Below are 23661 nucleotides of genomic sequence, written 5' to 3'. Positions count from 1 at the left end.
CCGCACTTAGCACTGCATTGGTAAATTTTACACATAGTAAGATTTTTGAAATTTAAATAATTGTTTTTAACAAAACAAGGTAGCTTGATAACTAAATTAATTTCCGATTCAGTTTAAAACTTAAAAGTGTATATGTTAATGATGCAATTTTTATTTCACTTAAAAGTTTTGATCGCGTTGACTGTATTTTATTGAATGTTAATCATTTATTCTATGGGTGATTTTTTCGCAAAATATCTCCAATTTGTTATCAATATTTTTTTTAAAAAAATCTTCTGGAAAAAGCAAACTACTATAATAGTAATAAATATGCTGTTCAATTTTTTCGAAAATCAAATAAAAATGTGAAAAAAGTTATGGTGGTCTTGATTTGCAAATGGAACTGGTGATATTGAAACAGAAAAACAGTTTGATCTGAAATTAATTTTCCTTTTTTTTCATAAATTTCAAGCATTATTATTTCTTAGACCCTTTTTTTTAATTTCTTACTTGATTACTCTACTGGCTATTTTGTGCTAAGCTACAATGTGCAAACTTTTTCATTATTTTTTTCACATTTTATAGCACAAAAATTATGATTAGTCAAATTCTCAAATCATTAATTACTCTCCAATGAATTCTTTCCAAAATTATTACAGGCATGCTAAAAGCAAATGTACCATACTAGTAATCACAAAATAAATTTAGCATAGTATTCCAGTATAAAAAAATTTAAAAATTCTATTTATTTTTAAATGAGAAGAAAAACTAACGATAGTTTACTTATTTTTGTTTTACTTTTTCAAAGTCCTTGTCATATCTTTCTTTTAGCTTTTGCGTAATACCTTAAAAAAACTTCATGGTGGCTAGAGATAACTGGAAAAAGAGCATTTTCTTTAAGAATAAAAAAATGGCTACAATTAGGCAACTAATTGACTGCTGCCACGCAATAATCACGAACGTAAAACTTTGAAGAAAAAAATCCAAATCGAAGACATTTACCTTACTTAACTGAAGAAAAAAATGCCTTTATCTTGAATAAAATAAACAGGATGAAATGTGAAAAGGTATTCGCTTGGGATGTTTGAGATACAGAAAGGTTTGAATTAAAGTAGAAGTTCTAAATTAGTAATGCTTCTTTTCTTTTAATCTCACGATTTTAAAATGAGTAGTATAATAAAAGCATTTTCATTAACTGTTTTATTTAAATTAGCATTTGCAGTTTAAATTTACCAAGAATTTTAGAAAAAAAAGGTATTTTGACATTAGCAGCATTTACTTCAGATGCTTTCGAGCTTAGCGGAAATTTTAATTAAATAAAGTTATTCTAAGAAAATTCCTTACAAACGTTGAACGAATAGATAATTCTTAAATGAACAAAGAAATAATTTAATGAGAATTGAGTTTTATGCTTGCATCTAACACTGACATAGTCAAAATTGGCAATGTAATAAAATCATTTTCAAAAATTATTTGTGTAGAAATTGGCATTTAATTTCAAAATTATGTAGAATCTTAGAGGAAAATGTATTTTAACAATATTTTGTTTTAAGAGTTTTCGAATTTCTTTCTTCGGAAGAATTATATTTAAATAAAATTATCCAAGAGTAACTCCTTACTGACGATAGAGTAGGAAAATAAAGTATTCTCAGATGAACAAATGAATATCAGAAATGATATGATAAGTTATTGAGTGTTATGTTTATATCAGAAATGTGTTTTACTGTCAAATTACGGTAAAATGTACAGGCTGATACATTTTACTAAATTTCACGGAACAAAACATTTGACAGACCGTAATTTATTGTACAATCACAGTAGCTAAACAAATACTACTATAAAATATATAGAATACAATTTTATGGTAAAAGTGAATCTTATGATTAAATTAGTTTTACGCATGATGTATCCAGGATGCCGGTACTTCTTACCATAATTAGATCCGAAATATTTCACAGTATAAATTTACGGAGCAGATTGTTGGTATCAGCATTAGATTCTTTTAATTTAAAAAAAAATTCAGAATTAAGACTTGTGCGAATTACTTGTTTAATCACATTTTATAAGATTATTCGTGTTTTTTCAATAGCTTTTTTTATTTTCCTTTAAATCACTTACTAAATCTAAAATAATAATTGCAGGGCCGGGATAGCCTGGTCGGTAGGGCGCTGGGCACATATCCAAGAGGTCGTGGGTTCGATCCTCGCCGGCCGAAGACTCCCCGTGTAGTAAACGGTGACTGATGTACGTTAAATCTGTCGAGTATCAAAGTCCTCCATGTTCCCACAACAAATCAATACCTCTGGGGGTACTGATCCAGGAGTTTCCTTGTCTTCTTGATTGGTTCAAAATTACAAGGCTACGGAGTTGAACGTAAGTAGTCGTAAACCCATGAAATTGGGTCGGCTGTTCAACGACGGTTATAAAATATAAAATAAAATAAAATAATAATTGCACAACATAAAACAACAAAAATCTTCTCTTACATAAGATTATGTTACTGTTAGTTCAATGGTATTTTAAAATATTTAAAATATTGCGGATTGTAATACTCGACAGCATATTAAAAATTTGAAGAATTTGAAGTACAGCTCAGTAAGCAAGATTAATAAATAATTTGTAGGATTTTGAAGAGTAAACATGTGATCTTCTAATAAGTGAAATATATATTTGTCACATTTATGCCGGGACCTCTAGCTGCAATACTACAGTCATTACAAATGAATCAGATATTAAAAGATAAATATGGTGTGAAGATAATGTTCTGAATATACTCTATAAAAAATTCTGGATCAAATTATTTTAAAAAGTACTGGCTCGTGGGAAGCCGGTACTCCTGCGAGATACATTTATTTACAATTAACCCTAAAAGGATCCCTCAACCCTCTCACAGATACTAATTTCAGTACAATATTGATTTTATTTAACAAGTCTAACTGTAGCGTAACTACCATTATGAATAGTAAATACCGAATCACTTGTACATAAGACATGTTAACTAGATTGTATCTTGAGGTACCTTTTGATAGATGAAGGTTGACATAGTCGATAATTAAATCCCCACAATGGTGACCTGCGGACGTGATGTGCACTCGCTATCATGATGGATGGTCCACATTAAACAGTTGATTTGCTTAAAATAAACTGCTCAAAGAAGAAAAAAAGATCCGGTGAAGTAAATAAAGTCTCTCGGTAATAAACAATGTAGAAAAAAAATTGAGCAAAATGCTATAAAAACAAATAAAATGGAGAAAAAAATAATGAGCAAAAATGATATAAATAAATAAACAGCATGATTCAACTAGTGGTATCTGTTCATCGAATTCTATCCCAGATAAAATTCTGGAAGTATTGTGGCGTAACTACCACTATGAATTTTAAATACCGAATCAATAGTATATAAGACATGTTAACTAGACTCTATCTTGAGATACCTTTTGATAGATGAAGGTTGACATAGTCGATAATTAAATCCTCACATAACAAATATCAAATTAAAAATAAGATGCACAAACGTGTGCATAGTAGTTCCTACATGTAAGTGAAAGTTAGAACATCTTATACGTGCAAATAATTCTGGATCAAATTACAATCTAAAGTATCGGCACTTAGGGTACATCATCCGTAATCTCAATTTTTCCGTTGAATCCATTTTTGCCGTAAAATATTATACCGTATTTTATACAGTAATATTTATTTATTAAGAGTATTTAATGATTTTACAGAAGTTATTAGCGTAAAAATTACGGTATATCAGATTTTTTGTTCCGTAAGATGGTCCGGTAAATATGAATGTAAATGTAAAAAGTACCGTTTCAAGGAGTGCCAATACTTTTCATACTGATTTGATCGTGAATTTTTACAGGTTGCATTCACAAGTATTTCTGTTGATTCCGGAGATATTTTTATAGAACAATTATAACCTAGTATTCAATTCTTTTTTTTGGGAGGGGGGTGATTTAGTAGAGTAAATTACATGGACTTATTATACTATATTAGGAAGAAATCATTATTTTTAACTGTAGATTTGCATTTTAAAGACATTTTAAACTATAGGATACAAAATTATTATTGGAAATTAATTTAAATTTTGTTTTGTACCTTTATCAGTGTTCCTTAAAGATGAAATAAATAAAATACTTTTTTAATAAAAGTGGGGCAGAATCCTTATTTATCTAGAGACTGAAAATAACTCAAGTTTGTATTTCAGCGATTTTCGAAGCAAAATTATAATTGAGACTCCCTCATTTCAATCAAAATTAAACCGAAACTTCGCATATTAAAGCAAAGAAAAAAATTGCCATTAAGCTTCACCTTTAATATGACACTAATTCGAAAATATCCAAGTAATCTTTTTGGTTGGCCAGAACTCTTTTAACCAGCATTCCACTTTCCTCATCAAAGTGTTACGATACTTCTTGGTATAAAATAGCCCTTTTACGCACGTTAGTTGGAGAGTTTGCCCATTATTTTTAGGGGCGAAAATATACAGAGAAGGCTTGGCTCGTAAATTTTCTGCCTTTTTTCATCCGGGAAAGTGAGTGACGTTAAGGGTAAACTTTCCGGGTAAAGTTTCCGCCGTAAAATGAGATTTATTTTTTCAGTACATTCTTATGAAACAGTTATTTTACATTTCTATTACAGTCTTTTCGAGCGTGACTAAAAGTTTCTCTCTAGCTGGAATGAGATTCCTCCAAAAAGACAGAATATTAAAATTACATTTTTTTACCGAATTTTGTAGACTTTTGAGTTTAATTCGAGTGTCGTAAAGCACTATAATGTTTCTTGGCGAATTACGTGTCATTTCGTGAGACTTTAATTGCTTTCACAAGTATTAATTGGATAATTAATATTTGTATATATTATAATTGTTTAAGTAATAATTGAAAAATCAAAAATAAAAAAAAAGTAATTATTAATGAATGATTGACTACTTATTAATTGACAAATTAATATTGGAATTATGAATGCTTGAATAATTAATAATTTTATAATTAATAATTACATTATCAATGTAATTTGAATGTTATTTTTGTTAAGAAATGCATACTGTGAAAAAATCTGAATCAAATTACAGTAAAATGTACTAGAATTCAGTGTGACAGTACTTTTTCCTTGTAATACTCGTTTACTGTACTTTTTCACCTTAAAATACAGTATCAGGTATACCGTAACTTTCTTAGGTAATATTTATTTCAAAATCAATATCATTACGTCTTTGCAATTAAATAAATATTACTGTAAAAAATTTTATAAAGATTTTATATAGAATGGTTTTTATGGATGAATATCCCTGTTTGCCGGTAATATTAACCATAATTTTATCCGAAATTTTTAACAGTGTATATTTGAAGAAAGCAAAAATTAATGTGTGCATACTTAAATAATTCAAAAAAAAATAAACATGCTTAGGCTATGAACAATCCAAGTCGTTCAAATGAATGTGTAAGTATTTCTCGAATGCATTTAGTTAAAAAAATTATAAAAAATTTTTTAAAAAATTTAAATGTATAAAAAAAAATTAAAATCATAAAGAGAACCAATTTGCAAAAGTACGGAAAAACAATTTTGATTTATGAATCTGAATGGATGTTTATGTTAGTATGACTTACTTTTTTTACTTAAAATTTGCATAATTTAAGCAGTTTTATGATGAACGGTTATATATATATATATATATATATATATACACACAAATTAACATGAAAAACATGAATAAAATAAAAATAAAAAACTAAATGGTAGAGAAACAAGAATGGTAAAGGCAAATAGTCGTTGTCAAGACACATCTAATTGCCATAAATAATGCGATATTTCTGAATAAAGAATAATTATCCTAAGATAAAAATTATTCTTTATATGTGTCGATATCGCAAAAACCTAATGTTGTAAAAAATCATGAAATAAAAGAAAAATGTAAAAGGAAATCAAACTTACCGGCGTGAATTAAAACGCGGTTTAGGTTTAAAAGTACAATAATAAAACAGTTAACAAAAATCGCGAAGATGTAAAATATTGCTTATAGCTTGAATCGAATATAATAAATTTAAAAAAACATTTGATCGAAGAAGAAGAAAAAATGTTTAGGTAAAATATTAGTGCTGCCATCTATGAGAAACAATTAGTAAAAAGGTAATAAAATTGAAATAAAAATAAAAATGTTTAACGGATTGAATAAATTAGCAGTCTTAAAAAAAAAAAAAAAAATCATTAATAGGGAAATTAATTTAAAAGTCAGTCTGTCAGGATAGAAAGCCGTTTATAGACTCATCCTTCATTCAAAAAATCTAACATAATTTTACAGAATACACATATCCATCTTTCATAGGGTGACTTATTTAAAAATCAGAGCCTGCATACAGGAATAGAAAACCGTTTATAGGTTTTATTCTTCATTCATACAACCTTACATAATTTTAAAGTATACACGTATCACCTGCATTCATTTGGGGTGGTTCTTTACGAACCAGAGCCCATTCCACTTATACAAAAATAAAAATAATTAAATAAATAAATAAATAAATAAATAAATAAATAAATAAATAAATAAACTGTTTATTATACTGGACAATTAAAATTAAATTAATTTTAAGAGGCTACAAAAATTAAAAAGTAACTAAAAAATATTTAACTAATCCAGTATAAAAGGTCATACATCCAAACTATTCCGTCCAGTGGCTTTAGGAATAGTTTATCATAGTTAGTTCCTACCTTGAAAAAATCAGAGCTTATTCTTAAAACAGAAAAATTAAATAAAAATTAAAAATTAATGTACCAAGTTTTTTAAGATTTTTTTAAAATAGAAATTAAGAAATGAACTAGGAAAATGGCTATTAATTAAATCGTTTTTATATATATCAGTATCTAATAAAAACTCGTTATAGTTAGAATTATTCCTGTAAAATCTATGAATTTGATTGGCAATAATATTAGAAAAAACCTTATTGGCTAAGTTAGAGTTGAAATCTATGCATTTTTTAACTGGAAATTTAAATTCATTTCTTTTGTCAAAAAGTTTAAATGTAATATTTTTATCTGCATTAATATTAAGAGTCAAATCTAAAAAATTTGCTGAAGAATTACTATTATTTGTTTTATTAAGAATTAATTCATTTGGATAAATATGTTTTGCTAGAATATCGAAATCATTAAAATTAATAACTAATAGATCATCAATGAATCTGAGAAAGAGAGAATCAATTGGAAGATTAACATGTGATTTTACAAATCTATATTCTTGTAGAAAAAGAAAAATATTGCAGATGTTAGTACTGAAATTATTTCCCATGGGAATACCATTAATTTGTTGAAAAAGGTGGTCATTGAAAAGAATATAATTGTTGTTAAGGTTAATATGTACTAGAAAGTTCCAGTTATCTTCATTAATAATATCACTGAGATTAAACATGCTATGAATTTGAAGAAGGTCATCATGAATTTTATTAGTTGGAAGGGAAGTATAAAGGTTTTCGAAATCAAAACAGTGAATTGAATCTACATTTTATATATATATATATATATATATATATATATATATATATATATATATATATATATATATATATATATATATATATATATATATATATATATATATATATATATATATATATATATATATATATATATATATATATATATATATATATATATATATATATATATATATATATATATATATATGTGTGTGTGTGTGTGTGTGTGTATGTGTGTGTATATATATATTTATATTATACTTTTTAACTAATGAGATGCTATATTTTTTTACTTTTGTTTAGGTTGGAAAGTCAACAAAATACAGCATCACTCTGAAAGTTCAGCCTCAAATTAAAAATAGAGAAGAATGTTTGAAACAAAACTCAACAATGACCAACATGCACGTAAGTTATTTTAAATTGGTATAACTATATGAATGATACATACATTGGATATTTATATGAGTTTCAAGATAAACGTTGTTTTAGAATCTTTAATTTTTTAACTGTGAGCCGTGATGGCATGATGGTTAAAGCACTAAGCTGTCATTGTGTTAGGAGATGCAAATTTGTAGTGCCTTACTTATATTTCCCTCTACACCAACAACTGGTTGTTGAAGGAGTTTTTGGTTTTCCCTTTAAGTTTAAAAGTGTATGATGAAGTTGGTACTTGTTCAAAGCTAAAAGATTTACCTCGTTATTGGAAAATGCTGTTATTTATCTTTGTTTCAGATGCATAATTTTTATAGGAAATAAACAATGTAGGTCTAAAACACTTAAATGTAGGTCTAAAAGACTTTTTATTTCTGCAAAAAAGACTAAAATATTTTAAAGCTTTAGACAGCTTTTATAAACATCTTAAGCACGTTAGTGTAAAATACTATGACGTTAAACTGACCATGTTGTATAAATAAGGAAGAATGTTTAAATGTATGTGTGTGTATGTTTGTTTTATAAAAATTCTGAAACAGTCATCAGTAAGAAGTTTGCAGTAAGTACGCTCAAAGATAAGACGAATCTAACTGTCTGCATTAAAAATACCTTCGACAACCAGTTCGTGAACTACAACTCCTCCCCCCCCCCTTCCAAAAAAAAACATGTTGGAATCACATCAGTTGGCTGTTTGTTAGGAATTCCACTCCCGGCTTGCAGCAACCACGGTGATAACGTAAAATATTCTCGACGGCATATGGATGAAGGGCTAGAATCCCCTTGCCACCTGGCTAACCATGGGAGGTTTTCGTAGTTTTCCTTTAAATGTTATGCAAATAGGGGGTAAGTTCCATCAAAAAGGCTTCCACGAAGACTGTTCATCGCCAGTTATAAAATAAAATATTTTATAATAAGGAGATTTGGTGACAATCAAGTTGCCGGTACCTTTTTCCATAAAATCCTGTAACAAAGAATCTGATATACAGTAATTTTCAAAGAATACCCGAAAAAAACTGAATCGCTCTAAATAAATAAATATTACTCTTGAAATTCCGGTGTAATATTTAACGATAAAAATTAGTTTTACGGTAAAATGGATTTTACGGATGAGGCACTCAAAGTGACTGTTTTCACACCGTTATTTGATTCGAAATTTTTTCTTGTACAGTCGCTTAAGAGTTAAGGTTTCAACTTATTTAGATTTTTCTAAAACACGGAATTATTAGCAAAGAAATAATTTTAGCTACTTTTATTATCCACAATGAAACAATTCTTGAAAATTGAACTATAGTTAAACTAATAGTTTGAAAAGAAACTCTCATAAACCATACACATAAAAATTATTTTTAATTAATATTTTATAAGTTATAGTTTATAATTAATAATTTATAAGTTATAGTTTATAATTAAAAATTTATAAGTTATAGTTTATAATTAATGATTTATAAGTTATATTTAATAATTAATAATTATTAATTAAAAGTTTATATTTAGTAATTAATAAGTTGTACTTAATACTTAATAATTTATAATTAATGAAGTTCTTGAGTTTTGGTATAATAGTTTTTAACTCTTTTGCAGTACTGAAAATTCCTGTAAATTTAAAATATAACTTAAAAAAAGGGAATTATCTTTATATTTCTCTAAAGATTTAAATGTATACATTTTACAGCAGAATAAATTTCCCCATCCTTTAATGAACTTAAGCTCATTTTAAAAGCTCTTTTTTTCATGAAACCGTATAATTAATTGAGAAATAGAATATAAGTTGTGTGACAAGACGTACTCTTATCTTCGGTTGTAAGGTTCATAAATTTAATGGAATTACTTGGCGACTAAACTCGATTACTTGGCTTCTTTTTGTCCTTTTTTTCAGGAGGCTTGATTGTGTCAATTTATTTATTCATGCTTTTTTCTTCAAATTTAATTTAGCTAATAAACTATGCTTGCGGACGCATTTGAGCAAATGGAAGTGTTTTAGATTTTTCAATTAATATATTTTGTTCATGGTATATGTTTTATTTTCTATCGGTAGAAAATCTAAATTTTCCTAATTTTACAAAATGTTTTATGAAATATATTTATTTATCCCCTAATGACTAACAATACATGGAACTATATCGTAATTTTAATTAAAAATTGCTTTTCCCATAAATTATTGTTTCAAATCTTCCTTTTTTTAAAATTAATTAAAATTTTGCATCGTACCGAAAATTTACTGTTTTCTTTTTTTTCTGCAAATTTAAGTACTACTAATTTACTTTCTAATTTTTAGAACTTACTTTTCCGAAAACAGAAGCTTTTTATTGGTTGAGAACTAGTTTCTTGTATAAATGAAGTTAAACACTTAAAAAAATTATTTAAGTTAAAGTTTGGATATTATTCAAAAATTATAACTTCCAATTTTTAATAATGATATTACTTCATGTTTAATTTATTTTCATACTGTCTTGCCAGTTATTAGGTTAACCGGTAACAAGTCTTTAAATTGATTCCAGACACGTAAACAACTGTTCTTACTAAAAGAAAATTATTTTACAATAAATCATTATTTATTTTACACTTCAGTGTAAACTAAAATGAGTTATTTTGAGTCATTTAACACTACATTGAGAATCAATTGAGAATTCACTAAGTAAAGCGTATTCAACTTTTCATTTTGTTTCCAATGTATAACTAACCATTCTTAATTTAATAGCTGCACAAGCTGAATGAGTTTTTTTGACACTATTTTGCAAATGCATCAAATAGTGTTTTCTTTTCAGGCATAAAACCTCTACGATAATCTTTGAAAAATTAAAAATTAGTGAAATTAATAAAATAATAAAACCTTTCTTATATTGTTTTTTCTTCTTTTTTTGTGAAATGAATCAGGGAGATATAATCCATTTCCAAGATTAAAGGAAATTTTTTTATAAAAATCCTAGTATAAATACATAATATAACATAATTAAAAAACAGTATTATGTAAATATCCATCATCATACAAATTTACATATTAAGTTCAGTACGAAATAAATATAAATATATCTTTTTATCATTTTTATTCCTGATTTTAATTAAACAAGAAAAAAAACAATTCTCCTTTTGAAACACTTCTAATTTCATCTGCATCAAGGTACTCGTTGTGAGAATTTTTATCATCAATGTCATCTTTTGATAGCCAACCGCCTTCTAACTGATACAAATAATCTTCAATGACCCTCTCTTCGAATTTTTTCTACAAAAATATCATAAAATAACTATATAATTAAACAAAACATTTTCTTCATACATTAAAATAAAACTACTGCATGCATAGTGATCTGTCAAATGGTTTTTGGGATGATTATTTGGGGTATTTGATATAAATTTTACAACGACTTACAGGAACACAAAAAAAAAACTTTTTTTCCACTCATTAACGCTTTTATTAGCAAAAATTCTCAGATTAGTTTTAGAAAAATATTCAAGAAATCGCACGTTTCTTCCAACCACGATAAACAGCGGAATGACAAATTCAAACCAGCTATAATGATTGTGACATTTGATTTTTTTTGACAATCTTATTAGGCAGTTGTCGTAAAAACAGTTGACAGCAACAACCAAATTACATTACACTTATTTTGAGTGCAATTTTTTGTTTACTAAATTTTATGATGGAACTTTCCACCATCATGCAAAGAAGGGTTAATAAGAAAAAAAGTTATACCTTTTTATGTGTTTCAAAAATCTTCAACGAAGAAAAGCGTAAGTGTTTATTTCGTTATTTTTTTTATTGTTTTAAAAATTGCATAATTTCTAGAAATATAATAAGTTTTTCTTAAAAGAAAAGATAAATTATTGTTAAATGACCTCGAACACCATCAAAGCTTACATCATTTAATCGTTGGAGTTTAGTAAGTAATATTTCTAGAAAGGGATTGCAAAACATTTCTCAAATTGAAAAAGGGAAATGATTCTTAATATTATTATTTTTTATACTATTCTTTCCCAAAAACAAGTTTTGCAATTTATTTTACATTCGCTGGAAAACAATTTTGTCAGTCACTAAAAGTTTTAAAAGTTATAGAGACTTTAATTGATTCCTTTTAGGAAACATTTATATTTCTGTAAAAGATACCAGATAATTAATGGCTAGAGCAAAATTTAGATAATTTTAAATAAAAGTATCAAAACGAATGGATTATATGGTTGTTTTCTAATTCCATTTCATTTTCGAAACAGCCGAAGTAAAAGTGATAGTATAAAAACTACATTATATAGTTCCTGGCCAAGTTATTAGATGCACTATAAGATTCTATGTAAAATCTTAATTATCAGGTGGTACTGCACAGCTTTATTGTTTTTACGTAGCTGAAACCAGTTTGAACTTATTTACGTTCGTGCATCAATTGGTTAATATTGTAATGAAATACGTTAAAAATAAATACAAGTAGGGGGTATATGAAAAATCTTCAGACTAAAAACCCACTACATGTATATTTAAGTATAAAAGTATTGTATATAAACTAGTGCAAAACATATAATTATGAAAAATCGACAGTACGTCTAATTGTTATAACTGAATAATATAATACTTGATACAATAAATATTCTATATAAAGGCCGGGATGGCCTGGTCGGTGGGGAGCTGGACCCATGTCCGAGAGTTCGTGGGTTCGAACCCCGATGGTCGAAGACTCCCCGTGTAGTAAATGGTGACTGATGCACTTTAAATATGTCGAGTCGCAAAGTTCTCCATGTTCCCATAACAAATCAATACCTCTGGGGGTACTGGATTGGAGATCGATCGTTCTCTGATTCAGTTCAAAGTTACGATCTGTGGAGGAATGAATGAATGTACGAATGGGCCCGCCCCATAAAACGGGCTGTGACGTGTGTGTGACTGAAGACGAATTCTTGGCCATAGAATGGCGCCACTGAAAAACAGGAAACGCACACTCTGCCTTACATTTGCTCGGTTTCATCAAGCAGGCTTGCCCGTGTGGCAAGTGGCATTAGAAACTACAACAGCAATATTCTATATTTACATAACATATCATCGAATTTATTTAAACATTGAATTTATATTATATATCGTCTAATTTAATCAAATGATACACGAATGTAAACAAGTACAAACCGGTTTCAGTCGCGTTAATACAATAAAGCTGTATAGTATCACCTGATAATTAAGATTTTACAAAGAATCTTATAGTGCGTCTAATAACTTGGCCAGGGACTGTAGTGACATAGTGTCATATAAGAATGAGTGACCCAGAATGAATTAGTATTTATGAATAAAAAACTGATGTAATTCCGGGTCAAATAAGTGCACTTTCGTCACTCCTCTTGGAGGGCTTTCGCATAACATTTCAGAGTGTTATACTATCCATTCCCATTGCCCCACCAAACTCCATCATGCATGTTAACAGATGACGTTTTCATTTAATATACTTTATCTTTTCCTGAATCTTTTGAATGTTATATTCCAATTCACCGAGATCAAACGCATTATGGTTGCATCTCTTAATCCTACTCAGATATTTAAATATTAAAATATAATTATCTTTACCTCTAAAAAAAATTTATATATTTTTAACGACAAAATATTGTTCCAATAACATATAGAGCAGCGTCTAAGACAGCAACAAACTCATGCTAACTCATACTTAATTCCTTTTACAAAAACAAAAAAAAATTTTAAAAAGAAATGGTGATAACCTAAGCACGCCAACACGCCAAACTAAAATAATTCACGAATGGTGTGAATGCGCATGAGTTTGGCGCAAGCGTTATTAATTACTGGTATTTAAATATTAATTCTACCTTTAAAGTGAATATGAATGCTTGATTTGGAGTTAACTTGACATAAAATAAAATAAAAAAAAGTGTTTCATCATATAATTCTTTGTTTTGTTTAACAATATATTCGGGGAAATAAAACACCATAGTTTTTACAAAATGCTGACTTACTTAGCCATTCTTTCAATCATCTGCTGAACTTGGCTATTCAGTGGTAATTGGTGCGTTTCAAGTTGTTTCGGTACCTCTCACCGACAACAAGCGATGATATACTGCAATCATTTCTTCCATGGGAATAAGGCATATTGAAATTATCTCCCTTGAATGACACTTTAATGACTGATGACTACTCTCCTCGGTTTTAATGACAGCAATGATTCCGTTTTTTAATGAAAAAAACGGAAACTATCTTCTATAGTTTGCCTGCTACCAGTATCATCTGTGCATTTTGCTTAAAGAGGAAGCTATATCGCGGGAGAAGCATTTGAATAGAAATTCCAGCTTCATCTATGCTTTTTGCTTGAAGAGGAGACTGTAGCGCCGGAGAATTATTTTAAAGCAATTTCTCTTTCACCTAGTAGTTTAATATTTGAAGTATTAAAAAAAAATAGTTCAGGTAGAGATAGAGTAAAAAGCTGAAAAATGCTTTCAAAATTTTAAAATGCAAACGCACTATGGCAAGATTACTAAAGTATACGCACTTAAAAAAAATATGACCATAACTGCAAGAATATAGTCAAATTAATCGTTGTTCTGGCTCTATTGGGACGAAAAAAATACTCGGTAATTTTTATTGAAGTGCTTTGGCTTGATTTTGATAAAATTATCAATAAAACATGTTTTAATAATGTGTGATAAGATTTGGTAAATATGGTAAAATTAGGTGATTTTGTAATGATTCCTTCAAATATGACATGGTGACCATTTATTCGGTTAAATTTACTTCCTTATTTTTGTACTTTTTACTTTATGTGTGGTAATAAGATCTATAATTTCGAAGAACAGAATTTACCGTAAACCGTTACCATATAAATAGAAAAATTACCAAATGAATTAGTAAAATACCATTTATTTTGGTTTTATTAACCAGGATTATGGGAGTTTTGTTTAACAAAAATTTCCTAACCATATTTTACGGTTGTTCATACGTCATCAAAGCAAGGGGTGTGTGATTTTTCTTGTTGACCAGTGGCACCATCTATAGCTAAGAATTCGACTTCTGACACACCTATACGTCGTACCTGCTTATAGGGAGGATCCATTCATATATCCCCTCCTTTATCCACAGATCGTAATTATCACCTGAACCAAAGAACGATCAATCTCCAATTCAGTGACCCAGAGGTATAATTTGTTATGGGAACATGGAGGTCTTTGTTACCCGACATATTTAGCGAGTACCAGTCACCATACACGGGAAGTCATCGGGTAGCTGGATTCGAATTCACATTCCCTGCCCACCCGGCCTCATTTAAATCTTTTAAAAGCATTTTTTAAAATTTTATAGTTTACTCCAAATCTACCTGAATTTCCTTTTCCTTTACTTTAAATTTTTAAATACGAATGACGGTAAAACAGAAGTTGCTATCAAAAGTTTTTCCAGGGCTAAAATGTATTTTCAACCCCCTCCGCCTTGCGGCTCTATACCCTGTCTATAGTTTAGCTTTTAAGCGCCTTTTTTCCATCATTTCTGTACATACCTATTTTTTAAAATAACTTGAACTATATAACATTTCTAAAACTTCATTTTTTTCAGCCTGAGATTTGCGAAGCTGATGTAACAGAAGGTGATATTATTACTGGAAGAGAGGGGAAAACCTTGCTACGATCAACCTGTCTACAAGTGGAAGAGCTTCAGGATTAACCAGATTATGTTCAGAAAAATATAATCAAAGTTTATACTAGTAAGAAGCACTGGTGTTCACTACTATTATACAATCTTAGATAAAAGCGCTTTCTATTACAAAATTTCTGTGTTTATTTAAAGAGAATGAACGCTTTCTTGCACTGAATTAAAATTACTTTTTAAATCAAATCATGGAACGCGAATTTATGTCTTTGCGTACTATAATATTAATTTAAATATTATACTTATTTGTATGTATTTTATATTTGATTTGAATATGCTAATGATGTGCTACAAAAAGTAATTTTCCGTTAATAGAACTACGTATGATAATTTGCACTTTACGTTCTAGGTTAGCTCATTTTTTAGTTAAAAATTATTAAAATTATTAAAAAGTTTATACTACGTGAAATAAATTTTCGTATTATGCTTACATTCATTAACTTTATTAGTTATTTGCTGAAACTTAAATAACGTTATTACCTTTTTTAAACATTTTCTAAAGGCTCGGAAGTTTGTACTGAAAAATTCTGGATAAGTATTAATAAAACTGCAAAGGGGAAATTTTGCGGTACTTGTAAATAATACTGAAACCATGAGAAGTAAGAACATATATGTAAAAACATACATAAAAAAGGGAAATGTACATGTTAAAATGTAGATAAAATGTTTAAATTTATAGAACTCCTGTAGTTTCTATACACGTTATTTTTAAATGTCCAAAAGCACATATTATTTGTATATTTAGCTTTAGAGAAGAGTTGCTTGAATTATAATATTCCAGTGTTCTGAAAGCGGTTAAACTTTCATATTAAGAGAGTTTTAATGCATTTAACAATCACTATTTCTACTTTCACTTAACATTTGAATCCAATGAAACATCTTGTATGAAATTTTAAATTAAATTTTATTTTCAATAAAATTTTTAATAGTGTAATATTTAAAAAGGTTCAGAAAATTACCAAATTTGGATGATTTATGCCAAAAACACTTTAATGTGCTCGGTGATTAGTTGTTTGGTAATATAATAATTTATTGTTAAATATATTATGATTTATTTATGCATTTCCATTTACATATTGTTATTATTATTCATGAGATGGATATCCACGCTTAAAATAAAAAAATATTATTCCAGCTAATATTTTAATAATTATTTATATTAAGTGTATATAATTTGTACTTTCAGTATCTAAAATGCACTTTGATCTAAGTATTCAAAAATTATTTAAGTGTAAATATTTTTAAAAACTGTCTTCTATTATTAAATGTTTTTTAGTATATATTTTAATGTTTGGACAATTAAAGAAACTTTGATGTATAATGATTTTTCTTTCAAAATCAGAGTAAACACACTGTATAAAACATTATTTATTTTTTTAAAGTTATTAAAATTACTAAAAAAATAAAATAAATAAAGGTAAAGTTAAAATTAAAAGCAAAGATTTAAGGATAAGAAAGGAAAGTTTAACTAAATTAAAATTTATTATCAATCTGTACATTATCATTAAATATAATGATTCCAGATTGATACATAAAATATATCAGTGCCAATTAACATTAATTTTCACTATAAACTGTTAGATGTATCACATATTTTTTTATTTTATATCACAGTTTTTCTTAAAACAATTTTTTTAATGCAAAATCAATTCATTATATTCATTGATACATCAAATTCTCTCATTTAATGAAAAATTCTGATGTTTGCATACATATCTTACAAAAATATTTTTTATTTTAAATTTATTTATAACTCTTGGATAAATTTATAAGAAGTCTTGCTGAACTAATAATTAATACCTCTGTTAGTAAAGTATTTTTCTGGCTTCATCATAATTACTCTAGTGAAATATTTTCGCTGATAATTCGTTACAATAGTAATGTGTATTCCATTATTTACACATTTGACATGATTTCTATAAGTTTTGTTAATAATATGTGTTCTACTGTTATAAATGTGCATCGTATATTAGATAAATAGATATTTCTGATTTATTTGAAATACAGTGAGTGTATATTAATTTCAGATATTTAAATAAAATTATTTGTTTCCTAAGTGTTTGTAGAATTTTTTTCTTTACATATAATAAAAAATTATTCATTAGCTCATTATGTAAATCTCACTTAAGATGATGATTCTATCATAATAATTCAATAAAACCTCAATTTTTTGTTGTTTTGAAGTTTAAACATATTTTAGTTGAAAGTTTAATCCTATTTAGTTGATTTAATGTTTAAGGTTTTGCTCCATGCAAAAGAACGAGTCAATGATAATGAATTGCTTTCAACGATTGAAATCTGTCTATGTGCTTTAAACTTTAAATGCACTGCTACATTTATTTTCTTCACACTAGAGGTGCAAAATAGGCTGTTGGTGATGGTCTAGGAAACATCCCTAAGGATATTCAGAAACAACATATATGCGTTACACCCCGTTTTACAAGTGGGGCGCATTTACACATCATCCATCCACAGATCGTAATTTTGACCAGAATCAGAGCATGATCAATCTCTTATCCAGTACCCCCAGAGGTATAGATTTATTATGAGAAATTGGAGGTCTTTGTCACTCCGACTGATTTAGCATGCACCAGACAAACTCATTACCTCTCGGACAAGAGACCATACTAGCCGTCTCACCCCCCTTTTAATGTTATCCATAGGCTTACTTATGAGAAACAGCATGCTGTACTGTAACATTACAGAGAAAGAAAATGAAAAAATTTCCGTACTGTATAGACATTTCTCCGTATAGATGTTAAATGTTTCTCCATAAGAAATGTTATCATAGCTTATGGAAGAATTTAATTAAATGCATTAGCATGCCATAATTTTATGAAAGCATATGCTTTATAAGAAAAACCATAGGATATCCCAAAGTGGTTTTATCTATGGTAAAATTTTAGCATAAATTTTCCCCACACACGTATGGATAAATTTTCTTACTACTGTGGCAAAAAGTTGCCAGACACTTATGGCAAAATTTTGCCTTACGTTTATGACAAAAGTGTATGGTGAAATTTTACCATGGACAAAATCCCGTAGAGTTAGCCTGTGTTATTTTTTATGGCACATATTTCTGGAGGAAGGGAGGGGTCATTTTTTAAAGTTAAGTGAAATTTGTTTAAAACCTAATTATTTATTACTTAAATTTCTTTCGCTAATTACTTATTAATTTGCCTTTTATTTATTAATTTATTTTGTATAATAACATGTTATGAATTGATCTTAACAAAGTCAGAAATTTTCATCGAACTTCCGTTTTTGTACATTTAAAAAAATAAATATAATAAAACAGTTTTTAACAAAAAATTGTCCAATGTTTCATATGGATAAGCATATTCTAATAAAAAAAAACCTAATTATTACGATTTGATTAAACGAAAACACCAAGCATCTTTTTAAATAACATGCTTTAAGATGTATTTCAAACATTAATGTATAACTTTTATCTGGCAGAATTCAAATAATAAGTGAAATTGTCTTCACATTTTTCAAGGGTTGGAGACTTTTCTTTCATTTTTAACAAAAGGTAATAGCTTATAAATACACAGACTACTAAGTTACAAAGAAGATGAGGAGGAGTTTTTAAGCATCTCCTTCGCTTCCTTTTCTATGGAAAATGCAGAAAAAAAAGGGGATTGTGGCTGATAAGGATTTTCGATAATAACGTTCGAGTGGGAAATAGGAAAAAAAATTTAAAGTATTCATAATACAGTTTATCAGTTTTTTGCAGTAATAATTGTGTTTGATATTTCAGAAGAAATGAAATGAAAATGGTTTATTCGCAAGTAAATAAAATGTGTAAGACTACTGCATAAGTAAAGTTTAATGAGTTGAATTTAGATTTTCAAATGTTATTTCAATAAATAAAAGAATACAGCAAAAGTTATTGAAAGTAAATGAAGTATAAAAATGCTGGAAGTTAAGAAGCTATTATTTCTTTAAATAACTTTAATTTAAGAATACACGTGCTTTATTTTATAACCATCGTTGAAAAGCCGACCCAATTTTTGGATTTACGACTACTGATGTTCAACTCCGTAGCCTTGTAATTTTGAACCCAATTCAGGAGACAAGGAATCTACTGGATCAAGTATTGGGAGAAATTTGTCTTCGTGGAGGACTTTCGTGAAGGAACTAACCAGCATTTGGGCTACATGGAGAGGAAAACCAAGAAAGTCCCCTTACCGTTAGGCTCCCACGGTTAGCCTAACGGTAAGGGGACTCAAATTACTGGTCCGTTTACCACTGAGGATATTTCACGTCAGCACTGTGGTCGGTGCATGCTGGATGCGGAATTCGTATCGACCAGCCATCGCCGGGATCGAACCCGGTTCACCTCATTGAAAGGTGAACGCTCTATCCCATGAGCCTTCGCGACTCAAGAATATTTGTATGCCGAAATCAGTTTGGGAAATTAAGGGAATTTATTACCTTATTAAAGGATATAAAATTTTAATATAAAAAATGAGAAATTAACCAACTTGTTACAACATGTCAGGCTTGAATGACATTTTGAATTACGGAATTTAATTGGAATCGGAGATGTATTTTTTACTTTGCCGGTTTCTTATTTGGCATTCTTTAGAATGCCTAGGAAAAGTGTGAAATATAAATCATTTCATGCTTTGCCGGCTAATTATAGGCATTGTATAAAATGCCGGATTTCATACTTTACCGGTAACATATAAACAATAGTGTTTTACACTCTAATGTAACGATAAAAAAGACATTCTCAACATTTTATTATGTTCGTCTTGCGAGAAAGTGGCTAATCAAAATTTCAAATATTTAATGAAAGAAAACTAAAAAATTACTCATAAAATACATCCAAATATTGCTTGGCTTGTCTGATGAACTCGATCTTTCCGTCTAATACTCAATTTTCTTTACCAGCAATCAAATATATTTTGATTTTTTTCAACCCCACTTTCCTTCATAGTTTTTGCTAGATTTTAGTATGAATTTTGTTTCTTTCTCTCTTCTATATTAATTTCTGATTGAATATCTTTGAGACTTTTTTTTTAAAAAAGAGTTTTAAAATAATGCATTGAGAAGATTTAGAGAATATTTTGTATGACTTTTATTCTTTCAAATGCAATATAAAGTAAGTTAATGGCGATTTTCAAGTTAAAAATTTTCTACTTTCCCATATTAAAAAGATTACTTTCTTTCCTTCCATTGAACCAATTTAGAACAATAGTGTTTTAAATACTAATGCAACAGAAAAAAAAACATTCTCTAAATTTTATTATGTTCGGCTTCCGTGAAAGCAGATAATCAAAAATTCAGAATATTTAATGCAAGAAAATTGAAATTTATTATATAATGTTTGGCTTATTTGGGAAATGAAATAGAATTAAAGTTGCTTTTTATAAAAAAAAAATTGGAAGGATGGAAGTTTATGGCGTAATTGAGATTTTCTTGGTAACTCTGAATGAAAAAAGCTGTTATTTGAGTATAAATAAAACGTATGTATAATGGATATAGAAACTTATCTTGTTTCTAAATCCGTATTTTAAATATGTTTTTAATATTCCTTACAAATATTATGTAGCTTACACCTCTTGTTGTCAGTCACGTTGCATGTTTCCTTTTCACTTCTACGTTTCTTAACTTATCAAGATCTTACAAATACAATAAGTCTTTCAGTTTTTCTTTATGACAAGTTACAAGCTGTTTTTGTTATCAGTCAGGGTCTAGCAAGTGCAGTTTAGTTGACAGCTTTTGCAGTCTGTACTGTAAATTACTCTGTGTCAAATTAAAGAATATTTTTTTTTTTGCATTATCCCTAAAATCCCTTTTACCTTAAAACTCACTTTTGCACGAAATATTTCACCACAGTTTTTACAGTAATATTCATTTAATTGGAATTATTCAGTGATTTCACTGTAAAAATTACGTCATATCGAATTGCTGGTTTTGTAGCATGTTCCAATAAAAATAAATTTTTTAAAAAGTTCCAACATGCTGAGTGCCGGTATTTTTTACCGTAATTTAATCCGGAATTTTTCACTGAGTTGTCAAATTCCATATTTTATTTTTAGTTCCTTGTTTTAAATATGTCAGGGTCTCTGAAATACAATATGAAATACAGTATTTGCTAGCAGACGCTCTGCGTAGACTGAACGCTAGGTACTTTGACTTTTGCATGCATAAGGCATATTCGGAATGCTCATATATCAATAAACATATATCAAGAATCTATATTACTGAATTATTAATCTATTAATTTAGGTTATGATTGTTTCATTCATATTACCACAAGATTTATTTTCTAAATATGATTTAAAATAATAAATTTAAAATTTAATACATACTCTTAAATACAAAATTACTTATAACAGACCTAAATAGTTACATTTAGAAAAATGAATCATTACCTTTTCCTATATTTAAATTTTAGGAAAACTAAACACTTTTTCTGCTTTATTTAACATTATATCCTTCTCTTACTTTTACTTTTATTTCCTGATATGTTTAATTTCATATCAATTTCACAAATTTAGAAAAAACAATATATTTTGCAAGATTGAATTAAATTTGAGTTTACATCTGTGTCACATTCACACATTAATTTTGTACCTAAGCATCTGACTGAGGGAAATATAATTATTCTACGAAATATGAAAACAATTTATTTTATATACTTTATAATGAGCGCAGTATAGATTTTTTTTAAATAATTTTGCAGCTGAATTTTGATAACTCAAAATCTGTTTAAAGAGAAATGAATCAAAATAGAATGCCTCAGAAATAAAATGATTACATTCTAAATATAATTACCTTAAATATAAAGTTATGTTGTATGGTTCAGCATGCAGATTTCTTAGGAAATAAATAAAACTTTTGTTTTTTATCCAATTTTCCCTATCTTTGTACATTACATGGACGAATAGCAAACTGAAACTGTTCCGTATTGATTTAAACACAGCATTTTTCTCTAAACTCACTGAATTGAAATCGAAGATTAAAAGAAAAAATAGAAGGTCTGTTTTTGGAAGCAAAATAAAGAGTAAACCGTGATAGATGACCTTGTTAATCGTCAAGTGGCGTTTGACAATCCACTCTTTGTGTCCTGACTACAAACCAATCGATTATTTTTTGTGCTTTTATTTATCCCATTTCCGATTTCCTTTGTTTCCTTTGGGTATTTATATTTAGAACCAGATAGTTTGTTTTCTTCTTCAATAAAAATAAGTATTCAAGAAAAGCCAAAGATTTTATTAAGATTTGTTCCTGAATTATAAAAATGATTGCTATTTTAATGTTTGTTTGAAAGCGCAATGATAAATTTAAACTTTCTTATTTATATCTTATTTTCGGTATTTATATTTAGAACTAGATAGTTTGTTTTCTTCTTCAACAAAAATAAGTATTTAAGAAAAGCCAAAGATTTCATTAAGATTTGTTCCTGAATTATAAAAATGATTGCTAGATTAATGTTTGTTTGAAAGCGCAATGATAAATTTAAACTTTCTTAAAAACCAGAAATATTTGAGTACAACTCTTAAAGCAGTCCTAAAGTTGACTGTTAGTTAAGTATAAATAATATTATCTTCTTATGCAAAAGAACAAAATGAACCATGTAGATCAATGCAATAATAATTATCTATTAACAATTAATAAAATGCAACATATTTAATAATCAAATAATTTTTTTTTAAAAATAATAAAAAATTAAAATTTTAAATAGGAAATTTGTAATTATGCTTTAAGTGTTTGAAATTTCTTAAAAAATCAATACCAAATATATATTTTTTTTACAAATACATACTATAAAAATTTTTTGAGATAAATTCTATCTAATAAAAATTTTTTAAAAGAAAAACCAGATAATATTAGAAGTATCACTCGTAATGTAAATTGACAGATAACTTGTGTAGTTAGACATAAAATGATTTTAAATTTAATTAATTCACTTTTTATACACTTACACTTTCAATACACTTAGTAATTACACACTTTTCACATGAATGTAAAAAGATAAGAAATAAAAAGTTAAAGTAACTCATTATTTCTTACATTTATTTTTATTAAATTGTCTAAAAACTATTGTGTAAAGTACATATGTCAAAATTTAATATTAATTTTATTAAAACACTCTCAAATACATTTTATTTCATATAAAATTTATTTTTATTGAGATATTTTCCA

The 23661-nt window shown here is 27.7% G+C and overlaps 1 protein-coding gene across 1 annotated transcript in view; it reads left to right on the top strand.

Moving 5' to 3' along the window:
* Window positions 1-17557, top strand: part of LOC107440234 (uncharacterized) — a 72183-nt gene extending 54626 nt beyond the window's left edge. The window contains exons 2-3 of the mRNA XM_016053102.4: window positions 7758-7859; window positions 15409-17557. Of these exons, the coding sequence (XP_015908588.1) occupies window positions 7758-7859; window positions 15409-15516 (210 nt within the window). The 3' untranslated portion in view covers window positions 15517-17557. The remainder of the gene's footprint in view (window positions 1-7757; window positions 7860-15408) is intronic.
* Window positions 17558-23661: the final 6104 nt, after the last annotated feature.

Source organism: Parasteatoda tepidariorum, chromosome 6, assembly GCF_982258835.1.
Source record: "Parasteatoda tepidariorum strain Cologne lab strain chromosome 6, Ptep-v5.0, whole genome shotgun sequence".
Lineage (NCBI taxonomy): Eukaryota > Metazoa > Arthropoda > Arachnida > Araneae > Theridiidae > Parasteatoda > Parasteatoda tepidariorum.
Note: the sequence above shows the minus strand (reverse complement) of the source record. Positions and strands in the feature narration are given on the sequence as shown.